We start from the raw sequence: 20,481 nt of genomic DNA, 5'->3' as shown, positions 1-20,481 counted from the left end.
CCATTCTGGAACCAGAACGGCCCGTTCTGGTTTCACTCTTGGTGTGTTAATTTAGTATCTGGAACGGCCCGTTCCAGGTACAAAATTAACACACCAATAGTGCAACCAGAACGAGCCGTTCTAGTTTCAGAATGGACCGTTCTGTTCCAGGTTTATTCAAGAAATTTGGCATCTACCTACGTATTTACGTGGTATCTACGTGGCATCCACCTGACATCCACGTGATCAACAATTAATTTCGTTTAAATCATTTAGATAAAAATCTTAAAATACAATAATTTAAATTATTGAAAACTAAATTAAAACTAAAAATTAAAATAAGACTAATTTAAATTAAAAAAAAATATTATAAAAGATGAAATAAGATTTTTATCATGTAATGAAAAATGAAAATTGGAAATGATGGGGCGCCGCCTCTATCCGCTGAAATCATAATAAAATAATAGCATAAAAATTATGTACAACCAAACCAATGCCGTGTTTTGACTGTGGATTAAGTCACATCATCGAAATTCAAAACCAATAATACGTAATCATATCTTTTACTTTTTCACCATTTTCTTAGTTCAAATTTGCATATATTAATTCTTTTTCATGGCAAACAAAAGGACACAACCGTGGAGACAAATCCTACTACTGACCCTTGTAACTTGTTGTTATCCTTAGTGTCATTACACTGTGCACGGTTCTGTCTCAAAACCCACGAATTTGAAGCTTTGAGGAAGCAACATGTGGTTTCTAATCATGTCTCGGTCCAAACTAGTCTATGCTCTAATCTTGGGGTTTGTGGCTTTGAATTGCGTCCAAGTTTTTGAATCCAATGCTCAACTCATACCGCAAGATGAAGGTACGCTTCCATGATTCCTTTTGTTGTGAGTTTTGTGTTGATTGGAATTTGGAACAACAAAAAACGAAGTGAACTATTTTTTTTTTTGAAACTTGCTTTTCATAACTCAACATAGAAGAAAAGAAACTGCCTTTGAGGCTTTAACCACCCTTTTAACCGTTCTCACTTGTGCAATAGATGAACATGGAAATTAAAAATTGTGAAAAGCACTTCATTTTTTTTTTCTTCCCAAATAGAGAAGTTGGGGTTCTAACAAGAATTGAATGTTTGCATCATTGTCCCTGTATACATGTGATTGAATTCACTGCTTCCGATTCTAGAATTGAGTTTGTTCATGAAATTTTCAATGCTGTTTTTTTTCCTATCTGGGTACTTTTGATGGCTGCTGGCAATAGATTCTTTTGTGAGGATATTCCTCTTACATTCTCAAATTCAATTCATTTTTTTTATTGGGTCTTTGAGTTCATCTGCTAGTTAGTAATGGTGGATTCTTCATTATTTCTAATTTTGGCTTCATTTTTTTTTTTCTGAAATGATTTAAAATTTGGGTTTTTCTTTGTTTAGTTATTCATCGCTTATCAATGTTTTTCATGATCCAATAAGAGAATGAACAATCAATCCACATTGATCGACATCCCACGTGAAATTAGTTTGGCAATTGGAGTCTTAATTAAGAGTGGAGGACCACTACTTGTGTTTTTGTTTTTGTTTTTTTTCTGATAAGACCATTGGTTATAATAAAATCAATAAACTCAGTGGCTCGATGCGTGAATCATCCAATTGATATTGACATAATATCGTACGATCATGATTCAGAAGATATTTTACAATTATGTACTGTTGAAAAGGATGTCTTTTAGTGATACCCAAATAGTGACATTTTTGAACAAGCATTTTGCAAATTGACATGTGATAGTCATAAATTCTTAAAACACCCCACTGGGTTTGGCCAATGGTCATAGGGGATTAGAAAATATTTCTTTTATTATTATTATTATTATTATTATTATTATTATTATTATTATAGTTCTCAACATTGACATTGCAAGTTGAAAATTTCAATTAGAAATTATTGACAGTAATAACTAGGGGTGTAGACAGTTTAGCATTAATGTCGAAGCAGAGGGAAACAATGGTTCTGCTTTCAATTGCAACTTGTTTGTACAGATAACACTAGTTGGTGAAAAAACTTAGATACAGTTACTATTATTTTTGGATTAGAGTTAGGATTTTATTTTGATATTATGTACTTATTATATATAATAATATATAATGTAGGTTTTATTTTAATATATTTATATATTATTGAAATAAAACTTTAATATTAATTGAAAAATTATGAAAGTGTACTTAAATTTTCTTGTTTAATTTCTGCTCCTTTTCATCTTACATCATTAGAGGATAGAAATTGGTTAAATAAGTTAAATTGTTAATATGATTTTTATATATTTTTTATAATACTGATGACACTTATAAATATTTTCGAAACAGATTTTCCCGTGAGTATCACAAAACAGAAAAAACAACACTTAAAACCGATGAAATACATGTGGAAATAGGTCTTGTCATATGTCAAGAGCCTACTACTTAATCTATACTAAGGTTAAATTAAACTTTATAAAAAAAAAAAGTAGTATTGAAAATAAAAAATAATAATTTACACTTATTAAAAAACTTAGATAATGTCATATAATTATGTCAAACTCATTTTAAAAAAAAGTATTTTTTACAGGTTAAAAATATTTTTTTTATAAATTACTTTTCGTTAAAATTTGATGTAAAATTAAAAAATATTTAAAATAAAACCTTAATCAAATAAAGAATATTTTAAGAATTGTATATTTAAATTAGGTGAAATTAGTTTTAAATTTTTTATATTTGAGGTTGATAAACATTTTTTTTTACTTGTATTTGAGATTGGGGGAAATAAATTATATGATATAGGTCTTTCAAAATAGAAATGATATATATGTACAACAAATTGCATAATAATTTTATACAACAAATGGAGACAAAGAAGGAAAAAGAAAGAAATTTAAAATACAATAAATGATGTATTAGAGAGATAAGTTGTTCAACTTGTTATATAAAAAGTTATACATTGAAAAGTCTTTAAGGCCTAAAAGACTAATCTAATAAAGTAATGGTACAGAGACAGCGATTTGTACAACTCATAGAGTGACAAAGAGATAATTTAATAAGTAATAATAAATGATGTGATCATAAAAAAATAGACACATAAAATAGTGCTCTACAAATTGTTGTATGAATTGTATATATAGCATTTCTCTTAAATAAATATAAAATAATATTTTTTATTAGTACAATTATTATATATATATATATATATTAAATATTAAGCATGTTTACCTATATAAAGTGTCAATCTTATAAGTTATTGAACATAAATTTATGTCATGTTTAGATGCTTTTGCAAAATATTTTTAAATAAGATAAGTTATAATGAAAGTCAAATTAGGTCTTAAAAATATACTTATATCATATATAGTTTCTTTTTGGTAGAGAAGTAAAATTAGAGTAGATGAAAATAAGCAGGGTGAACGAAAATATGTTATAAATAAAATGTAAATAAATGTGATTGACTTAAAAGAAAATGAATGAAATAAACAAGTGAAAGAAAATAATTAAGAAATAGAATAAAATTGACTAATGGGTTCTAATTATTATTTTTTTATTTCTCTTCTCTTATTTTTCTCCTCTACCGAAAAATCTCACCTTTTTATTATTATTATTTCCTCTCCATCTTATTTACAAAGTCTACTTTGCCTATTTCTACATTTGTCCTATGTCACAAGTAGCAATGATTTTAATTTTTATAGTTTATACTTTGTCCTAGAGGTTTTCTTCATTGACCTATTAGTATATTAGACTATTTAGAAACAGTTAATTTTGTCCGATATAATTTTTTATATATGTGAAATAGATTTTAAATAGACTCACAAGTTAAGTCTGACTTTTAAAATGTTCGTGTCAAATAAAAATAAAATTATAACAAACAACAATTTAAATTTAAATCTTGAATAAATAAACTTTTGTAAGTAAATTGATGTTTGACTTAACTTAATTTCACTCTTATATTTTTATATAAGAAAATAATGTATATAGAAATATTCAATAAAACAGAAAGAGCACATATTAGATAATTTAAAATGGATAACTGTCTAATGGATCATCCATATCTATATATTAGACTTTTATTTAACAAATAAATATTTTAAGGAACATTTATTGTATAACAAAGTAGTTACTTTTGCTACTAGGATCGGCTTATTAATTGAAGAAGTTAGATGGATGTGAATTTAGGTTTTTATCTTTATCGTTTTCTTCATAATCTTTTCAATAAAAAAAATGTAACTTTATTTCTTTACATAAATTTTAAACAGAAGACTGATGCCTAAATTCAGGCAGAAGAAGCATCGGAACTTAAATAGATTTACATGAAAATATTTACTATTATAACTACTTTATGACAAATTGACCAAAGGAATTAATTAATTTAAGAATATTTAAAATAGAATTTTTTTTTTTAAAATATTACGAGTACTAAATAAAAAATAGTCAAAACAATACGAACCAATATAGAAGTTTTTTTTTTGTTGAGAGAACTAATATATAAGTTAAAAAAATTATAGTTTTCACATAGGCTTCATGTTACAATAATTTTTAGATTTGAGATTGATTTGTTTGCATCATGATGAATAGCTAAATTTTATGTAGGTTCTTACATAACATAACGGATATATAGTAAAAATTATATATGAAAAGTACTTTACTTTTATACTATAGTAACCTCTAAGCTATATATATCTTAGTCTTAGGGCATTTCTTTTTTGACCATTTAAACTACCTTTTGACTATTCTATTACTTAAATATTGTGGATATAGGAAGATTCAGATGCTCTGAATGCATGAATTTTGACTTAAATTTCAAGATAAACTTATAAAAAATAAAAAAAAACCATGCAACCTTTTCTCATGGACGGTGGTGATGATTCCGTCGTTTTTGACACGGAAATACATAATCTTTGAACGAAAATAATTAAATTTGTTATATTATATTGTCGACCATGCATGACTTGGTCCAAAATTGAAGATTGGAAATTTGAAGTTTGTTTGTTGCTTTGGATAAAAGAGGATATTTTCTTTAAAATTTATAATTGAATACTATAATTTAAAGATTATTTTTATGGGGTCCTTTGTTATAGCTCTCAACCAATTTTTTTAGAACAGTTTTAAAGAGGCACCTATTAAAAAATATAAATTATAAGAACATTTAAAAGTTTCGAGAAAGTACAGAACCTGTCATGCTTTTGACTTTTGACTTTTGACTGCCAGAGTTGCCAGTTAATTTTCAACATGAGATCGTTGACATATATGACTTGTCAATATCTAGAATTCATCAAAAATGAAAATATTGAAGGTAACAATTTATAATTATATTAAAGATTTTCTAAAGAATAATGCTTAGCTTAACATTTGGTTGGTCATGTATAAAAACTTAAAAAGAATACATGTATATCATTTACTGATATAAAAAATAATTATGAGCAAAAAAAATTTTAAAATTTGTTAGACTCAAATATAAACAATTTTTTTAATAATTAATTTTATTTAATACTCTTAATCAAAAAATACTTCTAAAACATTAAATAAAAACAGTATTTACAATAAATGTCGTTAAGAGTATTTTAGTAGTTAATTGTAATATATATTTTATATAAAATTTTGAAAATGAAATGTATTTAACTATCTCCTAATCTGAGTAATATTTTTTCTTCTTCTTATATATAAGTTTAGAGGGAGTATGAACCATCAACTTTTGTTAAACATTTTAAAAAACTTTGAGTCTTTGACTATAGTACAAAATAAATAAAACCTATCATTAACATGCATGAGGTCCAAATTAAACTACTGCAGATTTCTAATTCTATAGATATTTAATGAATGTATTCTTGAGGGAATCAGTGATATTGTGAGTGTGAAAATAAATTGCAGTTTATGATTTTTAACTAATTCTGATAAGGATTGCATTTGGCTAATCTGTCGTGTTGCAGTGAAAACACTACAAGCAATATCGGATAAACTGGAAAACTTGAATTGGAAAGTCACAGAACGTTCCTGCATAGAAGATGGAGGCTTTAATGGCAAGATTAATATAAATAATGACACTGTGAGGAATGTCACATGCAATTGCAATTTCCAAAATAGGACAGTTTGCCATGTTGATAACATGTAAGTATCTTGTACATTTCAATCATGAACCTTGCCAAGGATATTTTCTTTAAATCAACAAACTCTATAATATATATATATATATATATATATATAAAAGAGAGTAATTCACTTAATTATTTCAAAAATAAATCCTAAATAAAGTTTCTTTAATCAATAATTTACGATTTATATTAAATTTTAACAATTTAATTAGAATTTTTAATTTAATAATTAAATCGTTAAAATTTAATATAAATCATGAAATATTAAATGAAATAACTCTATTAAGAATTATTATTGGAGTAAGTAGATTTCTTTTCCATATAGCTATACTTTTATATAAAACACACTCATGTAGTTTGTTATCTTGTTTCCTTTAAAAATAAGTGAATGTAAGGGGGGTGTATTGGTTTAGGATTTCGTAAGATTTTAAAAGACTTTTTTTGAATAAAAAAGTCTATTGGTATTCAATCAAGATTTTATGTCACTTAAAAACAATCCAGTGGTATTCAATCTGGATTTTCAAGATTTTTTAAAGAGTCCATTAAAATCCACTGGTATTCATTTGAGATTTTTTACAACTTAAAAACAATCCATTAGTATTCAAAAATATAAGGATTTTAAAGGATTGTTGTGTGAGAGAGATTTTGAAGGACTTTCTAGTGTTATCTATAAATATCAGATTCATAAAACAATCCCATCCAAACCCATCGGATTTTGAAGGATTGTTTGAAGTGATTTTTCAAGTGTTTCAAGAATTTTCAAGTGAGTTTTTTATTTTTTTTTTCTATGCTCCTGTCTTCTCCATTTTTTCTCTACTAATAATACTACATTATTGTTCATTGCTCATATATAATATTGTAGTACTGTTCTCATCCCATTCCCCTATTTTGTGAAACTCTGATATGTAAATGATAGTATTATTGACTTGCTCTATTTTTCTGTTCGTTCTCTTTAATTGACTTGCTTTATTTATTCTATGCAGTTGAATTTGTTCTTTTATATAACACAAAAAAATGCTCTTGAAATTTCAAATTTTAAGTGACAATTTTTTTTATAACACACGTCAAGAAAAGAAAAAAGGTGAAAGATGAAATTGATATCATATTCTCTACAATATATATATATATATATATATATATATATAAGATGAATTTGTTAGGGTTTTTGTGAGTAGAATGAGATAAAAATGAATTTTAGTTGGGGAAAGAACCCTCTCAACATAAAAACTGCAAACTCTCTCCTTCCCTTGAATTTGTTACTTTTATCCCTCATCCTTTTATGACTCAACAATTATTTTATTTTTTTTACTATGAATTTTTCTTTTTTATTTTTATATTGTGAAATTAAGATTTTTTTATATTTTAAAAAAAGAAAATTAACATAAGACATTGCAGTATCTAATTTTTTAGGGTTTAGGATTTATGTCTTCATTAGCTTATTTTTTAAAAAAGAAAATATTGTTAAAATATTTGTTAGAATAATTTACATTTATAAATATCGTTAAAAATTATTATATAATATATAACTAAAATAATATATATATATATATATATATATATATATATTCTCTATATCTAAATACTTTCGTTTATATAAAAAAAATTATATATCTAAATATTTTCTCAGTGTCGAATATACTAATTTCTTTTTTATATAAAAAATTATCTTATGTTTCTATATTTCCGTTTTTACATATTTTTTTTTATAATGACTGAGGTATTTGATCCATTTAGATAGCCAAGATATATTCGATCTTGTATGATTGGTATGCTTCTAAAAATAATAATTTAATATAATTTTATTGATTTTGTCTCTTATCCATAATTATTTATATAACTAGTTTTCAACATATATTGTTTTAGTAATTCAAATGGGAGATTCACGAGAAAATAATAAAGAAAAAGGAAAAGAGAAAGAAAACTATGAAGCTTGGGCCAAGGAGGATTCCGATGAATTGTTACAATTGATAGTTGATGCTATAAAAAGAGGATAGGATATTATGGAGAATTATCATTATTATTTATCTAGACATTATTATTTTTTTATTATTTTTATCTTTGACTCTTTTGAAATTTGAATGTATGCATTTTTTTTTAAATCTTATCAAATGTCAAAACTCCACAAAATCCCATAGAATCCATTAAAATCCTGATTTAAAAGTCTTGCAGAATCCATTAAAATCCTGATTTTAAATCTTATAGAATCCTGCAAAATCTTAAAAGTCATGAAAATCCTTCAAAGTCTTTTAAAATTCGCAGGATTTTTTTTAACTAAAAAAGTCTTTTAAAATCCTAATTCAATACACCCCCCTAAATTATCAAGTACTTGTAAGATTTTCTAACATATACCTCTTTTTAAAAAAAAAAATATTAAAAAGTTATAACTATAATTTTTTTTAAAATGTACATAAATGTAATTTGGTAACTTAGTCTTTCTAAAAAAATTGATGAGTGTAAGTTAATTAACAAATCCATATATATATATATATATATATATATATATATATATATATATATATATATATATATATATATATATATATATATATTGGTAATTTCTTTTTAGAGTGACACATTTGAGTAAATAGTTTAATTAATGCTTATTAAATAAAAATAATCTAAAAAAAGTTTATTTTATTTTAATAAACTTTATTATGGGACTTATTAAAATAAGCTAAAAGAGATTATAGAAAAGTCCTCTCCTTTTATATGCTTAACCAATTAATTATCTGTATTTTATTATGTATATCATAGACAGATGACAGGATAAATGTTTATTTTTATATAATTAAAAATTCAAAATAAATAATATCTTTAAATGCATAAATTATAATAAAATTAAAATTTATAATAAATAAATATCTTTATAGATATATAAATTCTATTTTAGATTTATAATAAATAGCTTAAATTGCAATATAAAGTTGTTTTTACTTATTAACAATTTTAAAAAATCATTGAAATTCAATTTAGTAATATGGATAAACGTATTTTGATTAAAAGGGGTACATAGTTCATCTATGCACACATTATAAAAATAAAAAGGAGGATAATTTGATCGAGAGAAATTTGTGCCTAATTGCAGAAATAGTGTGATAAAAGATAAAATGTTGAGAATTCCTTGCTGAGGTTGTGTATTTTAATTTATAATATAACAATAAATATATAAGTTAAAATAAACTCTGGCTCAACATTTCCTAACATTCACATTTTCTATGATCTTATATTAATTAAATTCATTTAAAGGTTTATCTCTTTAATTAATTAATTTATTTATCTTTGTGGGATACTAATACCATAGTTTGGTAATTGTAGCTATCTCAAGCGTCAAAATATATCTGGATTTTTCCCCAGTGAATTTGGAAATCTCACACAACTGAAAGTACTGTAAGTAATTGTATATTTTATTATGTAGTCATAATTTTTTTGGTGTAGTCATAAATGTTGTCACTGTGATATAGAAAATGTTGATTATATCTTGGTAATACAGCTATGATAGTCACAACTGTTTGCAAATTGTACACATTGCTTTCCGTGACTTCAAATGGCTCTTCTTTAACTTGCAATGCATTTTAGAACTGTTATATTTGTTCATGTCAATGTGAAAAATTAACTATTAGAACTTTTATACCTTGTGCATGCAGCGATCTTACTCGCAACTATCTCAGTGGCCCACTTCCAACGAGTTTTGGTCCCAATTCACTGGTCATTTTGTAAGTGTTCATTACCTTTGTTCTGTGTTTTTTAGTCTGGCTCTTTGGATGAAGCATGCACCTGATCTTGTGCTAATTGTTACTGACCCTTTCACCTTAAAGTCTAAGCAGTTAGGTGAACCTATACTCAACTATTTCTTAACTAAAACATTCTTTGAGTGACAAAAATTTACTTAATTTTGCATTAGTGGCTTTCACTAGTTTCCATGTTTCCTTATTTGAAATGATCAATGTACAATGCTACTGTGTGATTCAGGTCCCTTTTGGGAAACCGACTAAGTGGTCAAATTCCAGCAGAAATTGGTAATATTGCTAGTCTAGAAGAGCTGTAAGTGCTAGAGAAATTTGATTTTTATTTATTAAAAATGGTTGATATTGGAAGTTGAATACTTGAATGATGATATTGGTGTATTCATGTTTATAGGGTCTTAGAAAGTAATCAACTTGTAGGACCACTTCCTCCTAGTCTTGGAAATTTGAGCAAGTTGAAGAGACTGTAAGATTATTTCTTTTCTAATCCTTTTCATTTGATATATGTAATCAATTTTAATCATTCACTTTTCTGTATTGATATCTATATAATTTGCCTACTAATTTTCAATTTTGTGCAAGGCTAAATTTTAGTTATTTTTATACGATTTCCAGGTTTCTTTCTGCAAATAATTTTACAGGGACCATACCAGAAACATTTAGCAAACTAACGAATCTCACTAATTTGTGAGTGGCATGAACTGATACAAATGTTCTTTTGATTTTTTTTTTTTTTTTTTTTTGTAACATTGTTCAATTCTAAAATTATTCATTGCATTTTTTGCAGTAGGATAGATGGAAACAGTTTGTCGGGACCAATACCCAGTTTCATTGGGAAATGGACCAAACTTACAAGATTGTGAGTACAAATTTAGTAACTGAATATTTTCTTGTTAGACAAGAAAATAAATCTTATATTTTATATATCATGCATAATGTCAGATTCAAATGTGTGTTCCGTTTGTATAGTTGAGTAAATAGTTGATGTTAATTAAATCAGTTAAAACTTAAAAGTAGGTCAGTCAGAATATTATGATATTCTCATCTATATTGGCATAAACGTTTCAAAAATACCATCGAACATGTGGATCAACAGGTGCAGAATTGTTTCAATTTAGATATGCAGTTGTGTTAAATACTTATTGCTTCTAGTGCAAAATACATGTGGTCTTAAAATAAAAAAACAAGTTTTAACTTCTAAAAAAGAAAAAACCAAAAACTAGGTATAATGCAATTAAGATTTAAGAGTACTCATAGTGTTCATGAAGTGGCATGTCTGAAATGGATGCGACATCACACAACCGTTTGCTTCCTTGTTAACTTCCTTCGATTTTCTGATTAAATTTAATGTTTTTGTTAGGGATATGCAGGGAACATCTATGGAAGGCCCAATTCCTACCACTATATCTCAATTGACACTTTTGACTGACTTGTGAGTACATGCTTCTTTCTAGAATATTCATGAATTGGAGCATTTTATCTGCATATTGTGCAATGGGGAAATGCTAGCAATCCACTCTTTGTCATACTCTTTTAAACACTCTTATCCGTTGAAATTTATTGGAAAACATAAAATTTGGTGAGTTTTATCATCCTTTATCATCCTATTTAATCTTTTTTTTCTCTCTCCTGATTTTGTAGTTTTTAATAAATTATAACCAATAAAAACAAGAATGTTAAGAAAAGTGTGTTTGAGAGTGTATTGCTAACACTCTTCATGTGCAATGTTTGTGGAACATTTCCTTTTCATTGATGAACATTTCTGCATCAGGAGAATAACCGATTTGAGTGGACCAACTATGACATTTCCAGATCTGAAGAATTTGAAACTCTTGCAACGACTGTGAGTTGAAACATATATTCAACTAATTTTGTGAAGAACCATAAAATTCATTTGGGCTTTCAATGAAGTGGTACATTTCTGTGACACAGGGAATTGAGAAATTGCTTAATCACTGGTCCCATTCCAGACGAAATCGGTGAACTGACAAACTTGGCTACTTTGTAAGTTGCATCAATAGGGTATTCAGCTCAAGTTTCTTTTTCTCATCATTTTATCATTCATTTAAGGTTTTCTTCTCATTTTTGCACTCCAATGATGGGATTTCAGGTGTGAACTCTAACTTAAAACTGTTTGTGTAATAATAATTCTTAATGTTTGAAGAGGCACTGCATTTTGTACCATTTATCTCTTGTTTTATTTTCTGTCCCCAATTTGTTTCAAAGGGTTTACTTTGATTAGGACATGTTTATGTGTTACTTACATATAAAGATTGATAATTCATTTCCAACTATTTTTTATGAACAATTATGTTGGCTAATGTCACTCATTTTTACATCCTCATCTTGGGGTGGGTGTGATAATGATTTTCAAGGTTATTTTTTACACTATTGAACGAAACTCATCGTCATGGGAAAAAAGGATTGTCAGTCATTTATTTGGAACATGTTTTTTTGTATGACCGTTGTGTGACACATAGAATAATAAGCCGATACGAATTCTTTGGGTAGGAGTAATTTCTGGAAAAGAATATCCATAAAATTGATATGCTAAGTTTGTTTGTTTTCATATGGCACTGAAAAGATTCCCAATATTTTGTTCTCAAGATTTGATCAGGTATGAGTCCATGACTCATGTGATTCATTACTTTGCATTATAACTATTTTGTTTTTCTTGCAGAGACCTAAGCTTCAACATGTTGACTGGTCCAATTCCAGATTCAATACAGGGATTGAACTACCTATACTACTTGTAAGTAAACGTTCCATTTCCTTACCAGAAGATTAGCTAAAAAGATATTATATATATATTCAGCTAGTAATTTAATATCGGAAAATTGGTTGCTTTTTATTTATTGATTTGATGCAGGTTTCTGACAAATAATTCTCTGAGTGGACCAATTCAGGACTGGATACTGAGCTTCAAACATAACATGTTAGCATATTTTCTTCATTGTGTTTTATCTAATTTCATAATTTAGAAACTTTTTAGAATTACACCATATACTATGTATTATTGATACAACGATAATAGTCCTTTCAGTTCTTTTTCTTGTGATTAATCTCGACTAGTAATTGAATGATGAAAACATTAAATTAAATCTTACCATATGTTCACTTTCAGAGATTTATCTTACAACAATTTTACCAAGTCTACTGCAACTGCTTGTCAGCAGTTGGATGTGTAAGATTCTCTTTGTCTAGCAATATATAAGCATTTCTTTCAGCTATGTCAATAACCCTTTACTGTTACTGCACAGGAACCTGGCTTCAAGTCATTCTTCTTCAGCGGTAACTTCGGCTTCGTAAGTTCTTTGCTTATTTTGCACTTGGTTGATCACCATGGAATCATATTTGTTGAAACTAACTATATTCATTTTGTAGAACTTTTTGTTTGAAGAGGGACCTTCCCTGTGCAGGAAAACCCCAGTGTGAGTGTTGAGATGTAGTAAATAAAATAATTGGCTTAATTACACTTTTATTCTCTTTACTATTGTTATTTTTCGAATTTAGTCCCTCATTATTTTTTTTTGCGAATTTGATCTCGACTATTTCAATTGTGCAATTTTGATCCATATGTTAGCATGACATCCAATGTATAATGGAAATGGTGGTATTGTAGTAGTGTCATGTTCTCATGAATGTGTTAGTTGATAGTGATGTTGGAGATCCACATTGATTAGTAATATGGTCAAAATATAATATATAAATGGAAAATAATAATCACCTTATAAATTAATTTATAAGGTTAGGTTAAACTTTTATCCCATATTTCTAAGAAGTGCAGTAAAGTGTCACATTAATATTTCTTTTAATTATTCAATGTTAAGTTAATGGAAGAACCAAAATTGCACAATTAAAACAATGAAGGATCAAATTCAATAAAAAAATACGAGGACCGAATTCAAGAAATAACAAGAATAAAGGGACCAAAATTACAATTATGTCAAAAGGTTTCCATACACTAGAATCATTTTGTGAATAAAGATGTCAGATTTTTTTGTTAGGAGGAACTTCTGAGATTTTCTGTGTTTGCAGATAAGTCATTGTTCATAAATTGTGGAGGAGAAGAGGGGGAATTTGAAGGCAATAACTATGTAGGTGACCTCCAGCCAGATGGCACTTCAAATTTTGTTCTTAGAAATGATGGACAATGGGCTTATAGCAGCACAGGAGTATATTTGGGAAATGCTAATAGAGATTATATAGCACAAAATACGTTTTCTTTGAATATTAGTGGTCCAGATTACTACCAAAATGCTCGCCTTTCCCCTGTTTCACTTAACTACTATGGTCTTTGTCTGCCAAAGGGCAATTATAAAGTGAAGCTCCATTTTGCTGAGATAATGTTTTCTGATGATCAAACTTTTAACAGTCTAGGAAGGCGCATATTTGATGTTTCAGTTCAAGTAAGTGCTGAAGCAAAACATCATGTTGCATTGTTTTGGTCATTTCTTACATTTTTATCATATTTCATATCTTTTATTTGAACAAAACAGAAATTCTGAACTGAAGGTAGAAATTTTCAATGCTGCATCTTAACAGGGTATTAGATATTTGAAAAATTTTAACATTGCGGAAGCGGCTGGTGGAGTTGGAAAGGGCATCACTAAGGAATATGATGTTGATGTTGATGATGGCACCTTGGAAATCCACTTATACTGGGCAGGGAAAGGAACTGCTGCAATTCCTGATAGAGGTGTATATGGACCTCTTATATCTGCTATTGAGATGATACCAAGTAAGGTTTTTCTTATAATTATTTGTTCTCTCAACCGCCATGTTATGACATGTTCTATAAGAATCCCTACTTTGTTGTAGACTTTGAAGATCCTTCAAAAGGGTTGTCTGCTGGTGCTATTGTTGGAATTGTTGCTGCATCATGTGGGTTTGTCATATTAATACTAGTTGCACTTTGGAAGATGGGTTTCATTGGTAGGAAAGATACAACAGATAAAGGTAAGACTCAGCCAAAATAAAAGTTCCTAGTTGCTGCTTTTGTAAATTTCCTTTTGTTAATAAAAGAAAATATATTTACAATGTACAATTCATCCATATATATTATTCCAAGACATTAATTTATTGTATAGATCCAAAATGATGAAAAATTTAAAAGAAAATGCAGATTTAGGTTCTTTATTGTTGCAAATATTTGTTGGATTCTCTATTTCTCTCTTCCTGTGCCTCTCCTTTCTCTTTCTTCCTTTTTCTTATTTTCTGATTTTCTAAAACATATGGATAGTGATTTTATTTATAAATCTTCCCTGTTGCAGAACTTCTAGAAATGAAAACGGGTTATTTCAGCTTAAGACAAATTAAAGCAGCTACTAATAACTTTGACCCTGCAAATAAGATAGGTGAAGGAGGATTTGGTCCTGTATACAAGGTAACTAACAAAATCATCAGATATAATCAGTATATGGTTTCAAAACATTGAGGCATGCCACTTATCCCACAATACTATTGCACATAAAAACATGATACTGAAGCAATGGTTTAATCACAGGGTGTGCTGTCAGATGGTGATGTGATTGCTGTTAAGCAGCTCTCATCCAAATCGAAGCAAGGGAACCGTGAATTTGTAAATGAAATTGGAATGATATCTGCTTTGCAGCATCCAAATCTGGTGAAGCTTTATGGCTGTTGCATTGAAGGAAACCAGTTGCTACTAATATATGAATACATGGAGAATAACAGTCTTGCTCGTGCACTTTTTGGTAATTGCCTTATTGCAACAAATACCTTGTCTTTGTAAGTGTATGTTTCTATTTCAAAATTAAGATCTAACTGAAAAAAAAAAAAAAAAAAACATTTCCTTCGCCCCACATTTTCATTAGGTGAGCAAGAACAAAAGTTGCACTTGGACTGGCCCACAAGAATGAGGATTTGTGTGGGGATAGCAAGAGGATTGGCTTATCTTCATGAGGAATCAAGGTTGAAAATAGTACACAGGGACATTAAGGCAACCAATGTCTTACTAGACAAGGATCTGAATGCCAAGATTTCTGACTTTGGTTTAGCTAAGCTTGATGAAGAAGAGAATACTCATATCAGTACAAGGATAGCTGGAACAATGTTAGTACTGTGCTACATCTATTAGTTTGAATCCATGATTTAGATCATAATTTGTTATTTGCATAAACAGCTAAGAGTCAAGACTTGGTTTATAATTAGCTGATATTTCATCATTAATTCTGCTAGCACAAACAATTGGCTTGCATTGCTGTCCACAATTTATCTCTTGCATGAAGTTATAATCAATTAAATGATCCTAGGAACACTTATGTTTCATGGTTTTGTGAAATCACTAACTATTGATTACTACATGTCTTATTAGTGGTTACATGGCTCCGGAATATGCTATGCGGGGTTACTTGACTGATAAAGCAGATGTATATAGCTTTGGAGTTGTAGCTTTAGAGATTGTCAGTGGAAAAAGCAACACAAAATACAGGCCAAAGGAGGAGTTTGTATATCTTCTAGATTGGGTTAGTTGAACTCTTGTAGTTTTGTGAATTTATGACAGCTAGAATTGTCATCTTTATCTGTCGCATTCCATTTCTATTTGACTAAGCATATGCCAAATATATATCTGGCAACAAAAGCTCATTTTCATAATAAAATAGCAATGTAGAATAACAAATTGAGATATAAGAAAAATATTATTAAACTAAAGGATAAATTACTCTTTGCTCTTCTTTTCTTATACAATTTTTTTTTCTGCTATATCTATGGTTTGGTTAAATTTCTATTTGCTACGTGTATAGGCCTATGTTCTCCAAGAACAAGGAAACCTTCTGGAATTGGTAGATCCAAGTCTTGGTTCAAAGTACTCAGCAGAGGAGGCCATGAGAATGCTGAGCTTGGCACTCTTATGCACCAATCCATCTCCCACTCTTAGACCAACCATGTCATCTGTAGTGAGCATGCTTGAAGGAAAAACTCCGATCCAAGCACCAATAATCAAGCGCAGTGAGAGCAACCAAGATGCAAGATTTAAAGCCTTTGAGTTGCTAGCACAAGACAGCCAAACTCTTGTTTCTTCTGCATTCTCACAGGAAAGTGTGGAGCAAAGACACAAATCAGAAGATGGGCCATGGGTTGACTCCTCCATATCTCTTCCAAGTGGAGATGATTATTCTTCAACCAGTAAACTTCTTTAGGATTATGTGATTTTGTTAAAAGATTAGAGTGAAGAAGACTACACATTCCTGTTTATTTTTTATGAAGATAAACTAACAGCACATAGTGATAGCATTCGCAATATATTTACCTAATAACATACTAACATGTTATTTTCAACACATCTTTTTACTGTCAGCTACACTTTATTAAAACTTGCAATGTTTCCTTTATTAATCATAATTGTTAGTCCCTTAGCCTCAATTAACTTAAGAGGGGGATGAATTAAGTTTACTAAATTTCCTCTTATAAAAACTTTTCCAATTACTTCTTTATCAATTTATTTCCTTAGACAAATTTGTATGTAAAGAATGAATGATGATGCAAACTACACAATTATAATTAATAACAAGAAATTAAAAGTGTAGGGGAAGAAGAATTGCAAACTTGATTTTATACTGGTTCGGCCAATCCTGCCTACATCCAGTCCTCAAGTCTCCCACTTGAGATTTTCACTACTCTTGTAAACCTTACAAGAAAATGAATCCTCCAACACCTCGGAACTCCCTTTCCTTGTGTTGAGATTCAAACACCAACAAGGAGAAAAACCCTTTCTCCTTTACAGATCCAATGATCTATTAAGTATTATAGAATGACTCTCTTGAAAAGTGGATATTACACTTTCATGATCTTTGATGAACTCTTTAGAGATTTTGCAAATGATTTTGGCCAAATGATTTGTAAAGATTATTTTCACAAATAGAGTTCGTCACTTTTCTCTGAAAAATTATAGGTATTTATAGACAATTGTTTCTTGGGTTATGTCTTTTCATGAAGAGTTGTAACTCTATAATTTTTCAGAAAATAGGCTCTGGTAATCGATTACAAGACTTGTTAATCGATTACAACGGTTAAAGTTCAAAATTATTGAAACGTATAATTCAAATTCAAGTTTTAAAATTTTCTCTTCCGGTAATCGATTACAATGACTGATAATTGATTACCAGAGACCATTTAACATTTCAATTTTGAACATAGAAGTTTCCATCCTCTGGTAATCGATTACATGCCCTGGTAATCGATTACCAGGCTGATAATACTAAAATTAGCTTTATGAAAACTTAAGATATAGAAAGCTTTTATTTTCCAGTTAAGAATATTTTTGTTTAATCTTTTGAATACTCTTTTGCTTTCTTTTTAAACCACTTATTCTTATATTCAAAAAGATTAAGTTTAGGTTTTCTTGAAATCCTTATTTTAATGGCCAAGTGAAATTTGCAAATTCTAAAAGTTCATTTTACATACTAAGCTAAGCAGTCAAGACTTATCTAGTTATTACTAGAGATCTTGCTTCTTGATCAGCTTGCTTTAACTTGACCTTTATTTTCTTCAATGCTTTGGCATCATCAAAACTTTGTGCATATTTTCTTCCACATTCTCCCCCTTTTTGATGATGACAATTCACTGTAAAGGGAAAAAAAATAAAACAATATATTTCGATCACTCCCCCTTAAACTCCCCCTTAGTAAAGCATTGATTGAAGTTTCTTTTATTTTATAAAAGGAGTTGTACTTATGTTTTGAAAAAGATTCTAGAGATCAATGTTTATATTTTTAAAACATAAGTGTCAAGTTGGGCATCAAGAATATTTTTGTCAAAATATTTTAGACAACAAACTTAGCCCAAAGTAATGTTAGAAAGAAAATAAACATTTTCTTTTCCTTTGTGGTCTTTTCTCTCCCCCTTTGGCAACATCAAAAAGAATATAATAACAAAATAATCCAAAGGTAAAGAGCAAGCCAAGAATTTTCCATTCCAAGCCTTATTTGTAGTGCAAGGAAAAAATTTACTCGCCTATCATGGACAATTCAAATTCACTTTGTATATCATTAGAAAACTCTTTGCACAAGTGATCATTAGTAACTCCAAAAATAAATTATCAACATCAATTTGCACTATAAGAATATCATTCATTTTTCTTTTGATAAATTAATGTTGTATCAACCTTTCCTCTTGTAAATTCTTTTTCCAAAAGAAATTTACTTAGTCTTTCATACCATGCCCTAGGAGCTTGTTTTAATACATATACAACTTTTTTCAACTTAAAGACATAGTTTGGAAATTATGAGTTTTCAAATCTAGAAGGTTGTTTAACATATACTTCTTCTTGAATAAAATCATTTAGAAATGCACTTTTGACATCCATTTAATATAGTTTGAAATTCATTATTGATGCATAGGCTATTAACATTTTAATGGTTTCTAGTCTTGCTACAAGTGCATATGTTTCTTCACAATCTATGTCTTCTTTTTGATTATATCCTTTAGCAACTAGTCTAGCTTTGTTTCTTATAATTATATCATGTTCATTTCATTTATTTCTAAATACCCATTTGGTTCCAATAATTGGATGATTATATGGTCTAGGGACTAGTTTTCATACTTGATTTCTCTCAAATTGATTTAACTCTTCTTGCATAGCATTTATCCAATGTTCATCATTTAAGGCTTCATCAATGATTTTTAACTTCTATTTTAGAAACAAAAACCAAATTATTGCATGCTTCTTTGAGAGAGTATCTAGTAGTTACCTCTTTTGATATGTCTCCAATGATATTTTCAAGAGGATGATTTCTTGAGATTTTCAACTCTCTTTGAGGAATCATGTTTGTTTGATTCTCTTGAATTATATAATCCTCCATTCCTTCATTTTCTTTGTCCTTTTGAGTTTGCTCATGAATTTGAGTATCTTCAAAGCTTTTCTACAATATCATCAATAATATCTTTTTTTGGACAAATAAGGTTAGTTTCATCAAATATAACATGAATTGATTCTTCTATTGTCATGCATCACAAAGTTGATTTTTCTCAAATTTAATTTTTGGTAATCCTATTTCTAAATCTTTTGAGATTAATTTATTTAAGTGTTCCATGTTTAAGTGAACAATTCTTTTATGCCATAACCATGATTCATCATTTTTATGTTCAACAAGACATTTTTGTGAATCAAAAGATATAGAGAAACCTTTATCACATAATTGACTCACACTGGATAAACTATGTTTAGGACCATTCATAAGTAAGACAATTTCTATGGAGGTTGAGAAATTTGTACCAATTCTTCCAATGCCAAGTATTTTTCCTTTGTTGTTGTCTCCTATCATGTGCTTGGAACATTTACTATCAATGTACCAAGTTTGGTCTTTGGAATCCTTCAAGAAAAAGAATGAATTGATTTTGGTACCCAAGCTTTCTTTGAGTCCTTAATGTTAGTAATAACAGAAGAACCTTTAGGAATCCATACCATATTCTTGAGATTGTTAAAATTCTTTCTAATAAAGCAAGTTGAAGAATTATGACCTTTCTTTCCACAATAAAAACATGTTGTGAATGGAGAACTAGTAACTTGTGTGGGAACAAAGAAATTTTTGTATTTCTTTTGTTGTTTTTGAGGATTATATCCTAATCCTTCCTTATCAAATACACATTTTTGTTTTCCTAATATTATATCCAAATTATTTCTTCCACTAGT

At 28.5% G+C, this 20,481-nt stretch overlaps 1 protein-coding gene across 1 annotated transcript; it reads left to right on the top strand.

Annotated features, from left to right (window-relative positions):
• Positions 1-591: 591 nt before the first annotated feature.
• On the top strand, positions 592-17,129 carry LOC109791495 (putative LRR receptor-like serine/threonine-protein kinase At1g53430). The gene is made up of 24 exons (XM_020350793.3): positions 592-847; positions 5,923-6,100; positions 9,400-9,471; positions 9,729-9,797; positions 10,054-10,125; positions 10,222-10,293; positions 10,443-10,514; positions 10,615-10,686; positions 11,188-11,259; positions 11,599-11,670; positions 11,760-11,831; positions 12,508-12,579; positions 12,697-12,762; positions 12,952-13,011; positions 13,088-13,132; positions 13,212-13,258; positions 13,866-14,236; positions 14,373-14,568; positions 14,649-14,786; positions 15,101-15,213; positions 15,334-15,544; positions 15,665-15,902; positions 16,165-16,315; positions 16,595-17,129. Exons 1-24 carry the CDS (start codon positions 730-732, stop codon positions 16,988-16,990), a joined length of 3,045 nt encoding a protein of 1,014 aa, XP_020206382.2. The 5' UTR covers positions 592-729; the 3' UTR covers positions 16,991-17,129.
• The last annotated feature ends 3,352 nt before the right edge of the window (positions 17,130-20,481 follow it).

Source organism: Cajanus cajan, chromosome 8, assembly GCF_000230855.2.
Source record: "Cajanus cajan strain Asha chromosome 8, NIPB_CcT2T_4, whole genome shotgun sequence".
Lineage (NCBI taxonomy): Eukaryota > Viridiplantae > Streptophyta > Magnoliopsida > Fabales > Fabaceae > Cajanus > Cajanus cajan.
The sequence above is the reverse complement of the archived record's forward strand: the minus strand, read 5'-3'. Positions and strand labels throughout refer to the sequence as shown.

What these genes read in the sequence shown, in the direction of transcription:
- LOC109791495 (XM_020350793.3), top strand. Translation starts at nt 730, where the DNA reads ATGTGGTTTCTAATCATGTCTCGGTCCAAACTAGTCTATGCTCTAATC. An exon ending in CCCAATTCACTGGTCATTTT is followed by an intron (nt 9,798 to 10,053) that starts GTAAGTGTTCAT and finishes TGTGTGATTCAG; the next exon opens with GTCCCTTTTGGGAAACCGAC. An exon ending in TATTTGATGTTTCAGTTCAA is followed by an intron (nt 14,237 to 14,372) that starts GTAAGTGCTGAA and finishes GCATCTTAACAG; the next exon opens with GGTATTAGATATTTGAAAAA.